The sequence below is a fragment of the Suillus fuscotomentosus genome (assembly GCF_016647785.1).
Source record: "Suillus fuscotomentosus strain FC203 chromosome Unknown F5891scaffold_45, whole genome shotgun sequence".
Classification (NCBI taxonomy): Eukaryota; Fungi; Basidiomycota; class Agaricomycetes; order Boletales; family Suillaceae; genus Suillus; species Suillus fuscotomentosus.
This window is the reverse complement of record NW_024539557.1, coordinates 1-22,033: the sequence shown is the minus strand read 5'-3', so window position 1 is coordinate 22,033 and position 22,033 is coordinate 1. Positions and strand designations below refer to the sequence as shown.

Here is a 22,033-nt window from a genome sequence, read left to right as displayed (position 1 = left end):
TATATAGTCCTGAAATAATGATACTGCCGCAGAAGTGTATATATTAGCGGTGTCATCAAGATGTGTAAAAATGAGCATGGAAGTGACAATAGTAAAATATAATGATGGTTACTTGACTGGCTGGAACGGAGTCAACAGACAAAAGCAGTGATAGGAGCAGTACAGTCCTCCATACCCAGGGGTGTTGGGGGTGATGCCGTTGATACTGGAGATGTCAATGTTGAATAACAATCCCTGAGCAGTAGACAGCATGCTTTGAGTTGCTGGATGGTAAATGGTAATTAAGCCGACAACTCACCTGATTGATTTCTCGCAATTGGAGCATGCCCTGGGCTACAATACTCCAGGATTTGTTGGCGTAAGTGTCGTCACAGATAACCTTGGATGCGAGCATGAAAGCAGATATGAAAAGACAGTGACCTGAAGATCCTCAAGCAGAGGGGAAGCACACTTTGAGTTGCTGGATGGTGAATGGTAAAAGGGCCAACAGCTCACCTGATTGATTTCTCGCAATTGAAGCATGCCCTGGGCTACAATACTCTAGGATTTGTTGGAGTAAGTGTCGTCACAGATAACCTTGGATGCGAGCATGAAAGCAGTACGAAAAGATGGTGATCCGGAGATCCCTGAGCAGTAGGACAGTGCACTTCGAGTTGCAGAATGGTGAATGATAATCAAACTGACAACTCACCTGATTGATTTCTCGCAATTGGAACATGCCCTGGGCTACAAAACTCCAGGATTTGTTGGAATAAGTGTTATCACAGATAACCTTGGATGCGAGCATGGATGCGGGTATGAAAAGATGGTGATTTGTTGTAGTAAGTATCGTCACAGATAACCTTGGATGCGAGCATGAAAGCAGATATGAAAAGACGGTGACCTGAAGAGCACACTTTGAGTTGCTGGATGGTGAATTATAATTACACTGACAACTCACCTGATTGATTTCTCGCAATTGGAACATGCCCTGGGCTACAATACTCCAGGATTTGTTGGAGTAAGTGTCATCACAGATAACCTTGGATGTGAGCATGGATGCAGATACAAAATATGGTGATTTGTTGGAGTAAGTGTCGTCACAGATGACCTTGGATGCAAGTAAGGTTCATGTAGATAGTCCTGGTAAATGATTAAACTGTAAAAGGGGAGGACAGAGGATGTCGACAAACCTGCCTCTCATGCTACTTCAAATGCATGATGGTCGGCATACTTATTGATGTAGAATGCGCGAAATACATTGTAGCTGTCATGAGGGGTGATTTCATGAGGCAAGAAATCAGCACCATAGAGAGGAATAAGATGAGCTGCACGGAATATACAATCAATATGGATAAGTGAGATATCTGGTGTGCCATCATCATTAGTCAACAGTGCAACAATGTGCATTCCAGTATCAGGATCCCAGCTGTCTGTGACATATGAGAACCAGTGAACAACTGCACATTGCAGATATTTTGTCCAGTACTTGAAACTGAGAAAGTGCAATACTCTTGCAACGGCAAGTCCATCCAAGCCGCAATTGACCTCGTTGTTTGTACCTACCAATACACAGTCATGCCTAGCAGGACCTCCTCGCCATGATGTCGTCGCACGAATGTGCTCATGTCGCATGCCTCCAGTACCACTGAGGTCACTGGGGGCATGGAATGATGCTGCTGCCGAGCTGAAAACCAAAACTCAGCCCATGAAAGATGGTGCTGCCACAGGGTCGAAATCGGGGGCCTCATGGTCTCCAACATGAAGCTGGTCATAAAGGAACTGCTGGATCATTGTGGGGAAGTTCGGGAGTTCAAGTTCAAGTGCAAGTGCAGAGACATCATGTGCACCACCCGGTACTAGAAAGCTTTAGCAGATAATGTGTGATAGATATGAAGACCTACTGGGGAGCGCAGCAAGTTCCATGTGAGCCTGGGCAGCAGGTCCATCAACTATCTCAGCTGCATCTACTTCAATGGACTGATTTGGTCGCTCGTTGATGCGCAAATGGTTAGGAAGAGCCTGTAACATGTCCGCAAGTTCGTTGTCATCATTGTCGTCACTGTCATTGTCTGGAAGCTCGCGACTACCTGTATATTATAAGTTAAAAACTAAAAAGCCTTAAATACAATGAACACTCATGATTTTTCAGTGCACACAATGCATCAGATACACATGAGCCTTGAAGCATGCCACAAGCTTCAAAGTCGCTTCGTGCTGCTGCTATTTTATCGAGGTGTTGGTTGGTGAGCAGCATTTGGCCTAATGCTTTGTATCTGCTGGAGCAACGCCAAGGCTCTTTAATGGCCTTGATGTGCTTTGACTCAGTGATTGACGAGCAAAGGCCATTTGGGGCACCAAAGAGTCTAATCATGAGGAAATAGTGGTTAAGAGAGTGTTGGCATGGAAGTGAGAAGTCAGGCACAACTCCTGTCATCTTGAAGATTTCGCGGTACTGGTGAAAACGGTCGAGTGTGTCTTGAAGTTGGGCGAGGTCATCCTCTGTGAGCGTGTCTTGTCGAACTATGTAACAGAAATTGAGGAATGCGCTAAATGCGCAAATGACATCCTGAGGTACATGTCCTTTGATGGTGGGTATATATACAGTGGCTCAAAAAAGTGTCCCAATGTTTGTAGCTTTTCATGTAATTGCTATATCATGTGTCGAGACATGGGAATATGACTAAGCTATAGGGAGATGTCGGAAAGGTCTGCATCTCAGCTTCATTTCGGTTCCCTATACCGTGGGAAACTAATGACATTATGTGAAGATATGAGTATTTTAATTTGATGACTCATTGGGACACTTTTTTGACTTTGAGTTTTACTAATGTAATCTCTATAATTCTAGTACTGTGTGTGACCTCCTTCTGCTCCAATCACTTCTGCCACTCTTCTAAACATATTCTCTATCAATTTTGGGTATTTCTCTTTGGTGATTCCATCATACTCTGCTGTAACACTGTCTCATAGTTGGAATAGCCCCTACAGTGAATCTTGATATGCTACAAGTAATTTCTTGAGTGATTCTCAGGGGTATTCAATATGTTTGATGTCTTGGGTCTATGTTGAACATGATAGAATAGTAATATCATGGTTTGCAAGCTATTGGTGGCTTATTTAGAGGTATACTTGGGGTCATTGTCTTATCACAAAACAGTATCTTCTTCATTAACTCATAACTTCTGCATGCTTCTTAGCAGACACTCCTGTCAAATGAGTATTCACTACTCTGTATTCATCCTCCCCTTTGCTTCATAGAAGATTCCCACTCCATTTTATCTCATATAGTCCTATACCATCAAGTTTTGTCTTGAAACTTAAGGTGTTTATTTAACTTTTCTTTATCTTAATGATTGTCTTATCTATTTTAATATAAATTCCTTGCCATATGATTTCATCCTATTGATTTTAACCTTATCTAACTAGATAAACCTCTTTCAGCTATTAGCAGTCCGATATTTGTACTTGAAAGTAGCATCTTGTCTTTTATTTTTATAGGTTGGAGACAGAGGAATCTGTTTTTCTTGATTATAGCTTTAAGATGGGCTGTCTTGAGAGTCTGTCTGACTATTTGAGTAGAGATAGTCATAGGAATGATGGAAATAATCAATTTAATCACTTTATTAGCATCAGCAGTCTTTCCAATTAGAATATAGTGATTAAGAGATCTTAAGTCTTATAGAGCAACCTTCTAGATTGGCTACCAAATAACTTAAAGACCATAATATTACTATTCTATCATGTTCAACATAGACCCAAGACATCAAACATATTGAATACCCCTGAGAATCACTCAAGAAATTACTTGTAGCATATCAAGATTCACTATAGGGGCTATTCCAACTATGAGACAGTGTTATAGCAGAGTATGATGGAATCACCAAAGAGAAATACCCAAAATTGATAGAGAATATGTTTAGAAGAGTGGCAGAAGTGATTGGAGCAGAAGGAGGTCACACACAGTACTAGAATTATAGAGATTACATTAGTAAAACTCAAAGTCAAAAAAGTGTCCCAATGAGTCATCAAATTAAAATACTCATATCTTCACATAATGTCATTAGTTTCCCACGGTATAGGGAACCGAAATGAAGCTGAGATGCAGACCTTTCCGACATCTCCCTATAGCTTAGTCATATTCCCATGTCTCGACACATGATATAGCAATTACATGAAAAGCTACAAACATTGGGACACTTTTTTGAGCCACTGTACCTAGATAGTAGTAGTATTAGCTTATGCATTATAAAGAAATTCAGTCACAACATACCTTCATCAGCACCTTAGAGTCGTCACCCGTCCACTGCTTGAATCCATGCCCTTGTGTAAAGCATCATAAACCTGCAAAAGGAGCAACAGCTGCGATCCTGTCAAAGTAATGAGTGCAGTGTGTAGATAATGATTATGTGTTGACAAAAGACTTGTACCTTCAATCAATATCATCCATAATTTCAGCTGCGCATGAAGCCCTGTGTGTGAGTAACAAATATTCTTCTACCTGGTCAACAAGGTAATCTTTAAATGTCCCCTTGATGATCTGGTGCAGGATGTCCGGAGAGATAAGTTCGTGGATATCGGCTTGAGGGAAATCATTTGTGAATGGCTGAAAAAATGAATGAGAAGTTAATCTGAGCAAAAAATGAGAACATACCACAACCTCTTGAATGATGCTATATTCATGCCAGAGGTGAGCATGCTGCAGTTCTTGAACCAGGAGGTCGGTGTGTTCTTGGCACAGGAGCAAAGATGGGCCACAGCTGTCGAGATTCTTACGATGATTTAGACACCTTGAACAATGTCAGCGTAAGTTAATGAATCAAACAGAAGGGGATGCACTTTGGACACCAGTGTTGAACAACTCCTGACAGCATGAGTTGCTCCGGATAATCTGCTATGTATGGGCCTAGCCCATAGATGATACGTCGATAATGACCATCAGGGCAGTGCACAATGTCAGGGATCGTCATATTCAACTTCACAGACTCAAATATCTTGGTGAGTGAGGAGTGAAACATTTGACACCGGAAATTGCGGAAGTCTTTGTTGTCCAAATGTTCCTTTGTGCCTATAGTACATATAATGCGAATCAGTTTTTAAAACAGTGCGTCAAAGTGACGATGCACTTTTGGGAATAGCCAGAAAACCCACCAGTACTACACCGTTGCGATGTGTGCGCTGAACTCCATTGAAAATATTGCCAATTGACATATAGAGTGGATGATACTCAGTGTGTCCCATAGCGACCGAGATTGTAGTCTTGTCACTGCCAATGATTAAAGGCACAAAGGTCGATCCGTGAGTTTCTGGATCCTCCACAATAATGTCCTGTATAAAAATGTACTATTAGTTCAAGGAAAGGAGCTGCAAGGCATGAAATCCATACCGCTTGCTTCCAGGCCCAATCACCAGAGAAAAAGTTCTTGTAACAATGCTGATCATTGTTAGTATAGTCCCGATATGGAACATATTCTATCTTGGCGTCAAAGTCAGGGTTGGAAAGCATGTGATGAACAAGTAGATGCGGATCACGGAACCACACATCGTATTTGGCAGTCATCCAGGGCGGAATGTCTTCAGCTGGCTTGACTCCATTATAAGACATGGTGAAAGTCTCCCAGGCGACATCACTGAGGGGAGTCTAATTGATAGTTTCATATAAGTCACAATGGCCAGTGAACGGAGGACTATCATTGTGTTGAATAAGTGTTGCTGCCCAGAGGTCGAGAAGAGTGTCAATTTGAGCCGCAGACATTTGGTTATGTGTATATAAGAACTCTGCTGTCTCAAATGCAACCTGGCTTTCATATGGTGTCCAGTCAGTAGGTGAGGCTTCAGTTCTGGATGGTGGAGGTGCATTCTGGTTAATAAAGTTGCCGTAAATATCGCACTTTCGGCCTGTACTATGAGTGAGAACTGAATGGGTGAATGATGCGAATCAGTTACCTGTAAGAAGAGGATGGAACGTCCGGAACAGTGGCCCCAACTGCATGCCCTCCTCTGGCATAAACACTCCATCATTATTTTCATCAAAGTCATGGTGCTGGGGACTTGGAGGCCGATCATCAAAGGCAGGATTCTCAAGACTTGGAGAGCGAAGGTCAGGAGCTGCTTGATGGAAGGCTACACGATTGTGCAAAAGGCTGTGTGCTGTGCGGACATGCTTCGTTTGGCCTGACTTATTTTTGAAGACCCGTTTGCAACCAGGAATGCGACAAGGCAGTCGGATCATTTTGCTAGTAGAAATGATGAACACAATGTACTAGCTCAATGTAATGGCACTGTGTGAACTTGTTCATTTCAGGTCAGATTGAATTAACAGAACTTGGAACCGAGGCTCACCCTGAAGTGTTGAACTTTGTGACGAACCTTAGTCAGTAGTTTTTTTCTCAAGTCGTTTGTTTTTAATTGTCCCTCATTCTTTCATCGCTCTCTTCCTAATGTCCCATCCAAGAACATGCCCCAGCAATGCAAACAAACATCCTGGAAATGTTGTCCAGGAAGCAAACCAAGCACAGCACCGATCCAAGGAAGAAGTCGCTGCTGAAAAGGCCCAGAAGCAAGCTGAGAAGGATGCACATGCTGCAGCAATAAATGAATCACGTACAACAATTGCTGCAGCCGAGGATGCAATGGCCATCCAGCAGAAGACCATGACAAATGGTCCCCCCAAGCTCATTCGGCCACGCATCATCACCAGCAAGAAGAGTACACCTGTAGTTCATCATGAGTCATGACCCAACACTTGAATTACTTACCTGACCATTTCATATATAGCTTCTCAATCAACTACAGCTCCTCAAGACAATCAGACCAGTCAACTGGTAAAGAAGAAACATGCTGGGTTGAAATTGAACTTTCGGGACAGTGTTGATGCCAACCGCAAAGTGTCCAATAGTAGAGTCACGATTCTGACTAGTGACAGTGACACACGTGTTGGAAGTACAATTGGCGATGGGAAAATCAAAACATCATAAGTCTTCTTTTGACCGTGATGTTGATTCTAACAGAACTCACCCTATACTACTTTGATCACATCTGTGAATGCCGAATCAGCTCCAATCTCTGGCAAGTCATCAGTTCTGACCTAGAAGGGCCCATTCCCGACTGGGTAGACAAAGTCGCATCACAGACTCAACGGAAGCCATGTGCGCCACCAAGTACCCAAGCCTCTGTGAGGATTGCCCAATGTCAACTTGCTGATTCTGACCTGGATCTTGATGATGAACCTGAAGAGTACAGTGAGCCTACACCGACAATGCAGAGGGGAAAGGTCAGTACCCATTTGAATTATGAACATGTACTCATGTAAATTAGAAAATTGTGCATGTGAAAGAGAAACCGAAACTCACATTGAGAGGCAAGAAGCGCTCGTTCCAAAATGCAGAGCATTCTGCTGAAGAACTCGATGCTGCCAACAAATTTGATGCTGCCAAAGAATTTGAGATGATGCAGGATCCAGATGCTGCCGAGGACCCAGATGCTGCCGAGGACCCAGACACTGCCGAGGACCCAAACACTGCTGAGGACCCAAACACTGCTGAAGCATTCGAGGATGAGGAGGCTGCTGAAGATGAGAGCTATGTAGTTTCGATGATGGATGACAGTCGACGCACTGTTGGTGCTAAGGCTAGCGTGGCACAATGCACAAGCTCTGTAAGAACTTTTTGGCTGGTTGCAAGAAATGACTGATGCTCTACTAGATGTCAGTTAATATCTCCAGCCAGAAGACCATGAGACAGCATACTGAGGGCAAGGGCAATACCAAGGTCGAGGCCTGGGTCAAGACTGAGGTCAAAGCCCCAATAAACATACGCTCAAAGATCAAGAAAGGAAAGGCCAAGAATTCAAACTTACCTTCCAGATGCCTCGAAAATGGATTATGGCACACGAAGTTTCTTCCATGCCTGATGTTCTGGGTTGGCAACAGTGACTATGGATAGTCCATACTGGAGAATGAACTTGAGTACGTTCTCAAGAACATATTTAATGCGGTATATGATTCACGTAAACGAGCACCTTGTGATTTTGACATTGATGGCTTTCCATTTCAACTGGTCTGCATTTTCGTTGTGGCTTATAATGGCTGCTGATTCACATTTCTTAGGCAAGCCAACACATTCATGAGTGGTGGGCTGCATTCAGTTCAACAGCTGTCAGTGTTCTGATGGCATTCTTTGCTTCAATGCCAGAATATGAGACTCAGGAAGCTCATGAGGAATATGCTGAGTATAAGCTTCAAGACTGTTGCTTTGTGTACGACGATCCCAATAATGACGAGCAGCCAGGCGCATTTTTGTCCAAGTACCTCTTGCGCATTTTTGCTGCCCACCTCACTAGTTGAACTTAAGGCAAATAAGACACTTTAAGGAATGTTTAAGCCTGTAAAAGCACACTAACGTTTTCCTGATGTTGGGAACTCCATTTTCCACCTCTCTTCTCACCACCATCTTCTCAACAGCTTGTCTGCCTTCCTCCAACATAATATCACTTGCTGTTACAAGTAACATCGGCTACATGGCCCCCCTATCATTTTTCCCCTTTGTCCTCGCCTTCATATGCCTCCGGCTCGTACTTCTCTACCAACTATCCGTTGACCGGATCCTCGGGACCGTTCCCGTCCCCCATCCCCCTCCTATCGCACCAACGTGCGCACGTGCCTTCGGGCTATGACTTGTCCTGACTCGTGCCACCAATGTGGCTTTCCTTATCTTGTCTTATCTTTCCTCTGACTCATGCGTGCTGCACATTGTATCATTTACTGTTGGCTCATTCCAACGTTTCTCGGTCTCATTCCACATTCGACCTCACATCACTAATCAGGCTCTGCTACCAGCATACCTATACCCTTTCCGTTTCCCCTTTGCCCTTACCTACAGTACGGTAGCCTTGCCCTTAACCCTTTCCACTTAGTATAAGTAGTCGGTCACCCTGTACTAGATTCCCTAACTTGAATCTACTCAATCTTCCCTCGAACATACTTCCCTCTGAAGCCCCCTCAGCTTCAGTCTCTAGTATCTTTTCTTAGGTGCTCATTGCGCCTAAGTCTACCTCAATCGACTACTCATCGTTCGGACAAGACTGTCCTTACTTTGAGAACGTCAGTGACTTTGAAGACATCCGTCTTAGAAGTCACGTGACACAGGCGTCTCTGATATCTGCCGACTCGTCGTCGCCAGTCTCAGTCGCTACACCGGACCCTTCCGGTTACGTCACGAACGTTAGCGGACAACGCCCCTCTTAGGGCTCCGCATAACAGATCTATTTGAGTGCGTAACACTCGCTGCATGGCCCGTCGACTGCAAATGAACTATACCAACAACCACTGGTGTGCTCAAATACCTCAAACACTTTCAAAGCGGTGGCAGTCATCCCTTCAAAGACTACTAACCCTACAAACATTCCTCTCCCGCTAACAGTGACGTTGTCAATGGTCCTATGTATCAAAATTTTCCTATTGCCTACCTGCTGTTGCTTTTGCTCACTCGTCTTCCTCCTTCACTCACCTAGTAAGTGAGACCGTTCATTGTATTATCTAGTCTAATGAAGATCTCTTAGGAAAATAACAGGCTGTGGACAAAGAGCAGTGACATTGTCAATGATGCTGTGTACTAGCTTTGCCTCACTGGCAGTCTTTTTAGGTCCTGTGGCTCTCTCCTGCACTACAACCCTTGCTGTCCTTGTTACTGCTTTTGTTTTGCCATTGGATCATCTCGTCTCATGAGTCGCCAACTGTCTGCTTGCTTTCCTCATTGCTGTTGTTGTGTCACTGTCGTGTTACTTGCCTGCTATCGTATTTCGTATTGCTGCCCCATAGTCTTTTCTGATCATGAGCTGATGACATTGTATCATTAGATTATAGCATAATTCACCCAAATCCAACCGATTCTGTCGTACCAGTTGAACTAACCTGAAATATGGTGAAATATGATTAACAATACCCTATGATATACCACAAGACCGGAACAGATGTGCAATATTGTATTAGTCTCCACAGCGAGTCTCCTGTTGTGAAATATGGTGCTTTTAAATTCATCATATTCCACTCGTTCTCAACCATTTTGGCCATAGGTAGAGTTCACTGGGGTTTGTTGGAAAAAGTTATTTTTGCTTGGCATGCCTGATAAGGCATTGCAAGCTCTCAATTGACCGAGCCCATCTGAAGTGCCTTGGAAGCGGACCCGATGAAGGTACAACAATTCAGATGGTGAGTCTGAACAATGTGTTGGGTCTTGCAGAACCTAGCTGCTATTCGACCCTAAAGGGTTTCTGGACCAGGCTCAAGGCTCAGAGGAGAGGAAATACCATAAAAACTTGCTGATCTCTCAGACTCATACTGGTAACTGGTGAAAAGATTGCTTGATTATGTAAGCTACAAAAGTGCCAACATAAGGTAAGGTAAAAACAGTCTCTACAAGCCCAACCAGAAATGAATCCCTACACCGAAAATCTTGCAAGCAGGGATCAATTGACACTTGCAAGCTGATTGCAACCTCATTTAGGGACAGATTTTTGCAAAAGTTTTGTTTACGGCCCCTTGTAAGCCACTTGCGATGCAATTGCAAGTTCTTTCCAATAAATTTTGGGTGTTCTTGCATTGATCTTGCAACCCCTCAATTAGCCTCAAGAGGGGTCCCTTGCAAGGCACCTTTAAAAATTTCCGACATCTAAGAAGTAAAGTATGACGGTTTCGGGAATGCTTGGGCGCTCGCATGGCTTTTGCTAAAGGCCACATAGGAGCGCTTAGCTCGCTTAACCTCGATTTGGCAGCTCGCGTGGTTTTGTCACGTGTTTTCGAGCGCTGACTCAAATAGCATCGCCCTTTGGGAACTTAGCACGACCTTAGTAACTGTATATGTACATGGCATTAAATAATGAAAAAGATGTGTTTGAGCAGGGCAAGGCAGATGTGTGATTAGATTTGAGTGTTTTCCCTACTGTAATTGTTATGGTAGTATTTTTTGTATACATAGAGCAAATAATGGAACAACATATGATACAATGACAGACAGGGGGAAAAAAAATATGAGATAAAAGAGATTGGGAGATGAATGACAGAAGGTTATGAAAAGATAAAAAAGGGAGAAAAAGATCACTTAAGACTCAAAAACTGGAAAATAGGAGGACAGGAAGACGGGAGACGGGAGATGGGAGACGGGAGACGGGAGACGGTGTAGAGACTCATGCCTCTCATGGTGTGATATGGCGCGTTACACTAGGAGTACATAGCACAAACTTGCAGCATCACTCTGTGTGCTATCCACAGATATTCCACTATGAGGTGCAGCTTTCCCACGCGTGTTCCCGCGCTTGAGTGCCCTATAGCGCCAGCCATCCAGAAGCATCCATCCACTGTCCACCAAGCCCTCTAGTGCATATATTTCCATTTCTTTTATTAGCATATCATTCCACCTCTATTTTTATAATGGACCCTTACTTATATATATCTTTACATACCTACTCGGTAGCGCTTCAGCTCCGCATGACCGCGCTTAGGCGCGCTATATAAGCGCCAGCAGTACATACTACGAAAGAAAGTTTTCCACTTACTTTTCAACTAACTTTCCAACCTACTTTTACCTTACTGAACTTTCCACTTTACTATACTTTCCACCCACTATCTACCTAGAAGAACATAGTGGAAATCCATTTTGTCTATACTTCGCATCTCTCTTCTCCTACCTTGCATCATATTATCACTTAAGCTTAGTCCTTATCAATTTCCACATACGCACATGCACTCACTTCCCCTTTAGGGTCGAACGCACTTGTCTCCTCAAGTAACGCAGACTAGGCAAAGCGTGACCTTACAAACATTTATAGATACAGTCAGGAGCCTCATTTGCTCCTCACAGTATTGTTGTTTCTACAATGGGAGACGGGAGTAGCATGGGTATGCCCCATGGTAACACTTTTTCCAATCACATATATTACCATTTGAAGGCAAATGTACAACTTCAAAATTTTACACTTATCCATCCCTCCTATGGTAATCAATTTGGGCATATATTCCCAGGGGTACAGGGGTCTTCAGATCAAAACCCCTACCCCTACCCTCAAGGGTTTCCCATACCCCTGCTGATCCCTTGATGGGAGGCAGGGAAAAATGGGAAAATAAATACACTCAATGATACTGTTACATATTTTGTAATTTTATGTTGTGTAGTAGATTGTATTTTTACATTGGTCAAAATCCTGCTCAAAGAACATAGCACTGACTGATCTTATGTACTATGTACTTTTATGTGGTGTGATAGATTGTACTTTGAGTTTTTTTTGGAAAGCTGCTCATAAATATAATTCAAAATAATTCAAAATGCACAATTTATTAGGATGCAGCCTGAGGCCAGGAAGCCAAAGGAGGGCGTAGCCCTCCTTGGCTTCCTGTGACGAAGGAACAACACTCATTTTCCTCCCCTGAAGGAGCGCGTAGTGCTCCTTCGATTTGTGCCGAAGGCACAACGGGCGTGAGCTCGTTGATGCATTGATGAAGTCAGAGGTAACGTAACAATCACGTGATTAGTTCAAGATCGTGAACGTGAGCTCGCTACTCTTGACTCTGAGCATGGCAAGTGGTCGTTGCTCTCCTTCTCTAGAATCACCTGGCCCTCAACCGATAAGAAGACTCCACGAGTCCCTCATCAACCTAATTGCAGCAGGCGAAGTACACGCTAGGTTGACACCACGGTACAGGCGCGAATAAGTACTGATGAAAATCACCTCTACATAGATTATACACAGACTCGCTTCTGCGTTAAAAGAGCTGCTGGAAAATAGCCTCAACGACGGGTCCACTTCTATTCAAGTCACCATGAAGGATGGCGGTATGAAGCTGCTTCAGATTCAGGACAACCGGCTGTGGTATTCGTGTATGTCTTCCTAGCATTCGCATCGAGGTTTGCATTGAGCTTGTTTGAAGAAAGAAGACCTACCCTGGCTCGCTGAGCATTTTACTACCTCCAAATTGACCACCTTTTCTGACCTCTCCAAGCTGACTACTCACGGGAGGCTCTGGCATCTATATCACACGTCGCGCACCTGACAGTGATCACGAAGACCAAGTCAAGCAACTGTGCTTGGAGGTATGTATATAAAAAATTGCGCACGGAACCAGAATGCCTGACGAGAATTCTACAAGGCTGCTTACGTTTTTGGCGGTCTCGTCCCGTCGAAAGCGAGATCGGAGACTTCAATGAATGTCATCATGCAGCACTACATCCAGAAAGACATCGCGTGCTCATTTTTTGGCATCTTCGATGTCCACCTACCCATAATCTAAGGAGAGAAAAAGTACAAGACGCTTGGGCGAACTCCTGCAGGAAATGGTAGCACAGTCAGGTGACTTTACTGTCCTTGATTGGGTCGAACAATCATTTGAAACTTTACGACCGGCTTGATAACACGAGCGCTGCTCGTTCGGCAGCATATCATTCCGTGTCACAGAAGTCAATCCACCCTAGGACATTCGAAGTCAAGGCAAGCGGGCTTCGTGATTTGTCGATCATCACCAAGGAGCTGATTGTTCAGTTCTTGCAGACAAGGCCTACTCAGCCGCTTTTCTGCTTGTCCGTCCTGGGATCAGTCTCTCTTCGAGTTACCTGACTTTGCAAATCTACCCGATGTTGGGGACGATACGGAGAGCAAGGGGTATTATTGGACGCCGACTTCTTCTCCGTCAGATGGCTCGCCTACCCGTTATAGTTGATCCAGAATCCCAAGTATTGCGGTTGCTTGTTCGCCTTGAGCAGCTTTTTGGTGCATTAGAATCGCGTCGGATCGCGATATCATTGCACAGAAGATATAGCCTCTGCTCGAGACCTGATGCATGATGGACGTCAGGACGATAGAAATACTTGTAGATGATTTTTCCCACAAAGATTAAGGATCTGAGTGGTACTTCGCATGCAGTACATTGGACCGCTTTTTTCCCCTATCAAAGCAGACTATTTACACCACTTCTTCGTCCGACACCACTAGACTAAAGCGAATAACTCTCGCACCATGGGTTGACATGACAGTATGAGTGCAAGAGTATTTTCAACTCCGATTAAAATACTCATTGATAATAGTTGTAAAATTTTCTAATCAATTTGGCTAAAATGCCCGCCCCATCGAAAGCAACTTTCCTACCTTCCTCAGACGCTGTCGCCCATCTAGCATCTTACCAATGCTTAGATGGTCTCTCCGTCAAGGATCTCATGGACTCCCGTGTCCATGGTGGTCTCACTTATAACGACTTTCTCATGCTTCCCGGAAAGATCGATTTCCCTGCTTCTGATGTGATCACTGATACCAGAATCACTCGTAATGTCGTTCTCAGAACCCCATTCATGAGTAGTCCTATGGATACTGTTACCGAGACCGAGATGGCCATCAGTCTCGCGCTGTTGGGTGGTATTGGTGTCATTCATCATAACCAGTCTCCTGAATCTCAAGCGGCTATGGTCCGAGCCGTCAAGAGGCACGAGAATGGCTTTATTACGGATCCTGTCGTCTTCTCTCCAAATCATACGGTTGCAGATGTCCTTGACATCAAGGCCCGTCTTGGTTTCTGTGGTATTCCTATCACAGGTGCGTTATGCGTTTTACTTGCGTTTCCTTGATGAACACCTTTACCAATAACCTTCGTTCTTCTGACTAACGGGTTTCACCTGTGATCTGCGGACATCATTTTCATTTTGGCCATCTGATCTTCCATTTCGCCCATCATGCCCGTGTTATCAAAACTGATGCTTATTCTTCAGAAACGGGATACATGGGCACTAAGCTCGTTGGTATCGTCACCTCACGCGACGTACAATTTGAGTTGCCTGAGACACTCCTCAGCGAGGTCATGACCAAGTCTCTTGTCACCGCTCCCCAGGGTGTCACACTCGCAGAGGCCAACCAGATCCTCCGTTCTTCCAAGAAGGGAAAACTCCCCATTGTCGATGACCAAGGTTGTCTCACCTCTCTCCTCGCCCGCTCTGACCTCCTCAAAAACCAAAACTACCCACTTGCTAGCAAGGACCCCGACAGCAAGCAGCTATATGCAGCAGCTGCAGTAGGCACACGACCTAGCGACAAAGAACGCCTCAAGCTTCTTGTCGAGGCTGGTCTTGACATTGTCGTCCTTGACTCATCGCAGGGCAACTCCATCTTCCAGGTCGACATGATTCAATGGATCAAGCAGATGTTCCCCAAGCTCGAGGTCATCGCAGGCAACGTCGTCACGCGTGAGCAAGCTGCCAGCCTCATTGCTGCTGGGGCAGACGCTCTCCGCGTCGGTATGGGTAGCGGATCCATTTGTATCACGCAGGAGGTTATGGCAGTTGGTCGTCCACAGGCCACAGCTGTGTTTGCTGTTGCCGAGTTTGCATCTAAGTTCGGTATCCCGGTGATAGCAGATGGTGGTATCAGCAATGTCGGGCACATTGTCAAGGCACTTTCTCTTGGTGCGAATGCTGTGATGATGGGAGGGCTTCTTGCAGGCACCACAGAAGCCCCGGGAGAGTACTTCTACCACGATGGGAAGCGTGTGAAGTCCTACCGAGGCATGGGTAGTCTTGAAGCTATGGAGCAGGGTAGACCTGGCGTGTCTGGTCAGGCTAATGGTAAGCCCGGTTCCACGAAGCACACTCCAAACCTTTTGAGCAAGCTACACGAGAACGCCGCCACGTCGCGCTATTTCTCCGAGTCCTCCGCTGTCAAAGTTGCTCAAGGTGTGTCGGGTGACGTCCAAGACAAGGGCAGCGTCAAAGCATTCGTTCCATACCTACACGTCGGTGTGCAGCATAGTCTCCAGGACATTGGCGTGCGCAGTGTTTCGGAGCTGCAGGCAGGCGTGAAGGAAGGTCGTGTGAGATTCGAAGTAAGGACGCCGAGTGCTCAGCTGGAGGGGGGTGTTCATGGGTTGCATTCGTGAGTGATGATGACGTTCCGTTGCGATGTGTCGCTGATTTTTTCTCCAGGTACACGAAGAGATTGTATGCCTGATACGACGATTTGCGTTATTCCCCATATGACCAGTATCCATACATTAAGGTTCCTGCTTTGTACGCATAAAAACAAGGGAAAATTGTATGTACATCATTTGTTGATCGGATGAGCTGTGATCTGGTTGGGCCTCGCGCATGATCAAGTTCAACGACTCACCCGTGGACTCATCCAGGCCTTCCCTGATATAAACGGGATGGACACAAAGCACGCTTGCTTGACCGGTGTACGTACCGATGGCGATGACTACTTATCTGTCCACCGATCAATCCACGATGATCACTTTTGATGGCTGGCGAACGCAGGATCGAAAGTTTTGAAAACCTGCTCAGGATTGGAATTTACTGGCAAGTCCAGTTTTACTAGTAGGTCTGCTGTCGATGGCTTGCCAGGTGGCAGGCTGGGTCATTCCCTAAGTGCACAGGACGATGCCAAGGTCGACGTCCAACATTGGTTCAATCACCTGTCACGCGTATACGCTCTGAACGCAAACCGTCCATCATGCGAACCAGGCTTATAGGCTGATCACAAACCATTCCTGGTACTTGGTTTTCGGAACATATACCTACCCATTTGGAATAGCCGCAGCTATTGAACTTCCAATGGGCGTTCGGCTGACCAAACTTGCGCCCGCCATATGTTATAGCCAGGCCCTAATAGCTGGTGTCTGCTGACAATTCAATGAAGCTGTATATGCGATGCGCTGCCCTTTCGGGATAAAATATCGTCATATCTATACAGTAAGCAAGGCGTCTAGAAGTACAGCATGTGAATTTGAATATTTAACAGGTCTCTCTATCGCCATCATCAAGGTATCCCATCGACTCTCCCCATCGTCCAACAATACTCTGCTTGTGAATCGTTGTCTACCCACACAGTAAAGAACAGCGGCCATTTCAAACTTTCTTAGTCGCCGTCATGCTGCAGGAGGATGTCGCGTCAGGAAACCGGAGAGAGGTAGAATTAGCGGCGCTGTTAGACTCGCCAGCAACTGTTGCTCCTCGTAAGAATGTAAAGGAACCTTCCACCCTATGGTGCGCAGCACCGCCAGGATGCGCTTTGGCAAGGTTAGCAGTAGTCATATTATAATACTCGCTAACTCAATAAGAAGCAGGCGGTAACGAAGCACTCCCTCCTATGTGGCAACAGTTTCAGGTGCTAGACCGTAAAACGTTGTATCAAGACAACAACCTGATCATGGGTTCACGGAACCACCCTTTACCAGGTGTGCGATTAGGTAAGCGAAGGGAGTGCGATTAAAAGCAAGAAACTCATAGTCGAGCACAGATCATCCTGGAGATCTCGTTCCCGGATGCGAATGGCACATATCACCATCTGGTCGGTCCTATTTCGTCAACCACAATACCCAGACCACGTCATGGAAGAAACCTGTGCCAGATCGCCAAGCAGGGAGCTTGACGCCAGAGCGCGTCATCGAAGGGCATTCTAAGTGTATATGGGACATCGCCTGCTTGGGCAGTAGTTGCAGCATAATGAGCTCCTCATCTGATGGTTCGATTCACCGATGGACAAGAGATGGAGAGCCGATAGGAAAGCCCTGGGTTAGTGACGGAGGAGTGGTAGGCTCCATAGGAGTATCTCCAGATGAAAGCATGGTCGTCAGTGGAAGCACAGATGGCAGAATACGACTGTGGAACATAAAGGAGGGCAAAATGGTAGGAAGCCCATGGAAGGGACACAATGATGCAGTGATATGTCTGAACTGGTCTCCTGACGCTGTGGAGGTAGCAACTGGATCGTACGATGGCACCATACGTCGATGGAACCCAGATACTGGACGACAGATCGCACCACTGGTAGAGACTAGTCATGGTTGGGTATGTGCTGTCAGATACTCTCCACAAGGCGACAAATTCGCGAGTGGTGGGGCAGACAAGATAATTCGCTTGTGGTCAAAGAAAGGCGAGCTACTCCTTGAGATCAAGGGACATGAGAATGGAGTGACATCGTTGTGTTGGTCCAAGGACAGCACACGCATCTTTTCTGCGTCATCAGATTGCACCATCCGAACATGGCAGTCATCTGATGGGAAGGAGCTCATTGTTCTTCAAGGTCATACGAAGGCCGTCACATCCCTCTGCCTTTCCCCTGATGAATCTCATCTTATCAGTGCCTCAAGGGACTGCTCAGTTCGCATTTGGGATCTCAAAACCAATCAGCAAGTCGGAGACCCACTTTTACACGATGGCGAACTCTTGGCTCTTGCCATGTCAATTGATGGAAATTATGTTGTCGGTGCTCAATTGTATGCAAAAGTCTATGTATGGAGCCTAGAGGTGGTACTCAAGCAGTATGGCAGTGATCAGGTTGGCATGCGTATGTACGGATACTGTTATCGGCGTCTTCACTAACCATTCAGAGTTCACAGGATGGCAATGCAAACGCGAAGCCCAAGGCAAGTCATATCGGCATTTCCCCTGCATTGCATCTCACTTTGTTGCTAGAGGCGTGCAGCTCCAATTAGAGATGTGCGTTAATCAGCTGTGAATACGATCTTTTGCTCATCGATCTCGTCAGCGTAACCTTGATGTCGTATCCAAACGGCAGGTTAATAACAGAGGCATGGCAAAATATGTCAGCATGGTTACATCTCTCCTGAGCATCTATTGACTTGACACCGATACAGGGAAATGATTTCTTTGGCGACGTCGCAGACCACATGCCTCGTCGACCAGCTCCACGCACAGGCTCATCGCCCTCCCTTGCGAGTCGGTGGCGCAACTTGTTCGGGTTCCTGCGCTTCCGCACTCAATCTACAGATTTGGCGCCCCAACCACTTCAGCCCCGGCGTTGGTATTTCGCCCGTGATAACGTGAGTCGGTCATCGTGACCGATATCTGTCCTGATATACTGTGCAGGGACCAACACAAATTACTCAGAGGCAACATTCTACTACCACCACGGAAGAGGTATCATGTGCGATAGGATGCTGTGGATTTAACCTTGTTCGTCGTCGGTCCACATCGCACTAGTCAAGAGGCGTCCCGTCACGGTGAAGCCGCCTCCAGTCCGTCTCCTTGTCGCGTCTATACACGCTCAAGCGATTGCCAATACGTCGTTGACACATCTGTAGCGTGCTTTCACATTCACAACACCCTTGCAGTTAAGTTTGTATCTCTACCGCATCAGTTGTTACAATCATCTGCAGATTGTAAATATACCACTTGTGATTTCAGGTTATGAACATCATACTAACAGAGCGAGCGACTGTTACCGACATAATTAAAGGGTATGTCCTAATCACGTTGGTGCACCAAATAACAAGATTATTTGTTGCCTATAACGATTCAAACAATGTCGTAAGTAAGAGTAGTCTGTCGAAACCGTGGTGCAGTGTTGCGCGAATTGGTGACAATGAGGAAGTCGCTGTAGTCTTTTCCTTGATACGTAGCTGAGCAGGATCAGCCCCGTTGGTCCCCTCAAGGTTACTATGATGACTGGCAAGAATGAGTTAATACAAGCGAGACTCGGTAATTCATAGAAATTGTGATTCATTGCCTTGCGTATCACTTATGGTGGTGATATATCAACTTGAATAAGCTCCATGACAACTCTATGAGTTGATGAATTGGCTCAGCACGTGACATTCACGTGATATATGTACGTGGGATAGTGGACGTGGTCGATGTTGAAGTATTCCGAAAATCAAGGCTCCACTGACTCCAATTAGTGTTCATTGTCTCGTTATGCGACTGTACTGTTTTGCTGGGCTACTGTTATTGCTCGCTAAACCTGTTTTATCGGACACTTCGTCATCTGGACTCGCTCCACCAGGGCTCCAGCCTCTAATAGTCCGCGGTGATGCCCTGCTTTCCGCTGGACAATTTAACGATGCAGCGAAAGCATACACAGACGCCATCTCGCTCTCCCCTGCAGATTATTTACTGTTTTACAAGCGAGCTACAGCTTACTTCTCGTTAAGCCGTCATGCGAGCGCGCTTGATGACTTCACCAAGGTTCTGGAATTGACTGGCGGAGAATTCGACCGTGCCATTATGATGATGGCGAAGATCCATACCAAGGAAGGAGAATGGGCTCGTGCCAAGGAGTTGCTTGCAACGTATAACATGAGAGTTGCTGGCGATCAATCTGCGAACGACATGCTTAGTGATATCAGGGAGGCTGAGGCAGTAGCCTCTAAGACTGTTAAAGCAAGACGCGCCCAGCTATGGACCGTTTGCTCAGAAGCTGCAACGCAGGCTCTACGAGTAGCCAGTCATAGTTTTGAGCTCAGGCAGACAAGAGCAGATTGTAATTTAGCCAGTGGCGACGTGCAAGGAGCTGTGCTCGACCTGACGTGAGCCCTTGTTATTCATACGTTTACACATACTTACAAGAACTCAGTCGACTGTCATATTTATCCCACCCTACCACTCTCTCTCTTATCCGCATCTTCCGCCTCTCGTACTTCCTGCTTCCACCTTCACAGTCGTCCTCACACCTTTCACCCCTCAAACAATGTCTTCATTTGGACCCCGACTCATCTCTGTGTTTACCAGCCCATAGACTCGCGAAATCTCTCGATAAGGGTTTTGCCAAATTGGAGAAGCTTTTAGAGGCCAGTGATTGGAAAGGTGTTTTAAAGCATGTCGTTGGTAATGCGAAAGACTTTCCTGGCAATGGCTTTGCCCGTACCTTCGAAGACGCACTGCTTGCCAATGGAGATCCAGAGATGCTGTCACCACCTCCATCCAAGCTTCCCCTACCTACTGTTATCTCTTCAAGCCCGCGTCGCGCTCTTATCCTTCGTGGAGCATGCCGTGCTTATTTAAGACTCAACAACGCAAAGAAGGGCGAACCTTGGTGTGATGCTCTGCTTGCTATGTCTGAAGATACCTTCCGGGCCCTGAATGATATGGGCGGCGATACCAATGTGGAAGTCGACGCGTGGGTGGTGAAGGGCGAGGCAATGCTGATTCGTGAAGAGTGGGAAGACGCAGTACGCTCTTTTGAACGGGCGTTTGAGAGCAGTGGTCGCAGCGACAGAGACGTAAGCTGCCCCTTTGGATCTAAGTAGTTCAGTATTCTAAATTGCCATTCAACAGGTGCTAGCGCGCTTACAGAAAGCTCAACGGTTACTAAAGCAATCCAAGCAGAAAGATTACTACAAGGTTCTTGGCGTCTCGAGGGATGCAGACGCGAAAACTATCAAGAAAGCCTTGTAAGACTTGCGTTCTCTCTCGTGCTTCTTGTCAATGACTTTCCCAGCCGCAAAGCAGCTATGACAGCGCATCCTGACAAGGGAGGCTCAGAGGCGAAAATGGCAGAAGTGAATGAGGCATACGAGGTCTTGAGTAATCCAGGCAAGAACATGTATAATCAACGTATTTGCGCATCTTGCTCATCACATCGTGTAGAACTACGTCAACGCTTCGACAACGGTGATGACCCAAATGATTCTGGCTCGCATGGAGGCACTCCGTTCACCGGATTCGCAAGTCCATTCGGTGGTGGTGGCGGCGGAGAGCATCCATTTGCGCAGTTTTTCCAGCAAGCTGGGCAGCGCGGTTTCTCGTTCGGGAGAGGCCATTAATATTGACCATGACTCCCTATTATTGCAGAGTAATGTAGCTCCTCTCTGGATTGTAGCAGTATTATATCCATCAATGATTTCCATTCTCAAATTTGAGCTAATTTGCTCATGCGCGCTTAGGATTTGGACGATCATCTACATGCTTTCTTGAGTTACATATGCCATCTCTCCAGTGAATTTCATGGGTATACTACAACATCTCGAATCTTCTGGGCCTATGATATCAGTGGAGCATCGTTTACTCCAGAGTTGTCTGCTTTTTTATAACGGCCTCATACACTGGGCTCTGTGGTGCGGCTCATACTCAACTTGTGCAAGTGCAATAAATATCCTTAACATGTGCCATGTAGTATTGTGATTTGTCTTGCTCGTTGGTTAAATCCTATTGTTAGCTGCATCAATAAACAAGATGGCGCACAGACTTTTGTCACTCACTGTATTATTGTTCAAAGTGCTACTCCCCCAGGCCTGTGGTCGGCTGGACATTATGAACTCAAATCTGCCCCCGTCGAGTATTTGGTTGTG

General features: G+C 45.8%; 7 protein-coding genes across 7 annotated transcripts; 4 read left to right on the top strand and 3 right to left on the bottom strand.

Annotated features, from left to right (window-relative positions):
- Positions 1–214: 214 nt before the first annotated feature.
- On the bottom strand, positions 215–430 carry F5891DRAFT_957020 (uncharacterized protein; the record flags this gene model as incomplete). Its single annotated transcript, XM_041375448.1, has 1 exon — positions 215–430. A coding segment is annotated over one exon (216 nt), but the record flags the coding sequence as incomplete, so codon positions are not given.
- A 749-nt stretch (positions 431–1,179) lies between these two features.
- On the bottom strand, positions 1,180–2,416 carry F5891DRAFT_1191716 (uncharacterized protein; the record flags this gene model as incomplete). Its single annotated transcript, XM_041367495.1, has 5 exons — positions 1,180–1,408; positions 1,546–1,655; positions 1,708–1,838; positions 1,884–2,065; positions 2,139–2,416. The coding sequence occupies 5 exons, from the start codon at positions 2,414–2,416 to the stop codon at positions 1,180–1,182; spliced, it is 930 nt and encodes a 309-aa protein (XP_041223093.1).
- Positions 2,417–4,411: 1,995 nt separating this feature from the next.
- F5891DRAFT_1191715 (uncharacterized protein) lies at positions 4,412–6,211 on the bottom strand (the record flags this gene model as incomplete). The annotated part of the gene is made up of 7 exons (XM_041367494.1): positions 4,412–4,585; positions 4,634–4,769; positions 4,819–5,047; positions 5,106–5,307; positions 5,366–5,609; positions 5,661–5,877; positions 5,926–6,211. 7 exons carry the CDS (start codon positions 6,209–6,211, stop codon positions 4,412–4,414), a joined length of 1,488 nt encoding a protein of 495 aa, XP_041223092.1.
- A 208-nt stretch (positions 6,212–6,419) lies between these two features.
- F5891DRAFT_1191714 (uncharacterized protein) lies at positions 6,420–8,323 on the top strand (the record flags this gene model as incomplete). Its single annotated transcript, XM_041367493.1, has 7 exons — positions 6,420–6,695; positions 6,757–6,803; positions 7,036–7,252; positions 7,297–7,635; positions 7,683–7,898; positions 7,959–8,036; positions 8,087–8,323. The coding sequence occupies 7 exons, from the start codon at positions 6,420–6,422 to the stop codon at positions 8,321–8,323; spliced, it is 1,410 nt and encodes a 469-aa protein (XP_041223091.1).
- A 4,046-nt stretch (positions 8,324–12,369) lies between these two features.
- Positions 12,370–13,249, top strand: F5891DRAFT_520458 (uncharacterized protein). Its single transcript, XM_041372122.1, has 4 exons — positions 12,370–12,643; positions 12,710–12,848; positions 12,903–13,061; positions 13,118–13,249. Coding segments are annotated over exons 1-3 (240 nt in total). The 5' UTR covers positions 12,370–12,544; the 3' UTR covers positions 12,905–13,061; positions 13,118–13,249.
- An 829-nt stretch (positions 13,250–14,078) lies between these two features.
- F5891DRAFT_957015 (IMP dehydrogenase/GMP reductase) lies at positions 14,079–15,954 on the top strand (the record flags this gene model as incomplete). Its single annotated transcript, XM_041375447.1, has 3 exons — positions 14,079–14,550; positions 14,724–15,879; positions 15,930–15,954. The coding sequence occupies 3 exons, from the start codon at positions 14,079–14,081 to the stop codon at positions 15,952–15,954; spliced, it is 1,653 nt and encodes a 550-aa protein (XP_041223089.1).
- Positions 15,955–19,614: 3,660 nt separating this feature from the next.
- On the top strand, positions 19,615–21,599 carry F5891DRAFT_1047477 (uncharacterized protein). The gene is made up of 5 exons (XM_041362356.1): positions 19,615–20,272; positions 20,320–20,965; positions 21,021–21,136; positions 21,184–21,278; positions 21,333–21,599. The coding sequence occupies exons 1-5, from the start codon at positions 19,662–19,664 to the stop codon at positions 21,506–21,508; spliced, it is 1,644 nt and encodes a 547-aa protein (XP_041223088.1). The 5' UTR covers positions 19,615–19,661; the 3' UTR covers positions 21,509–21,599.
- The last annotated feature ends 434 nt before the right edge of the window (positions 21,600–22,033 follow it).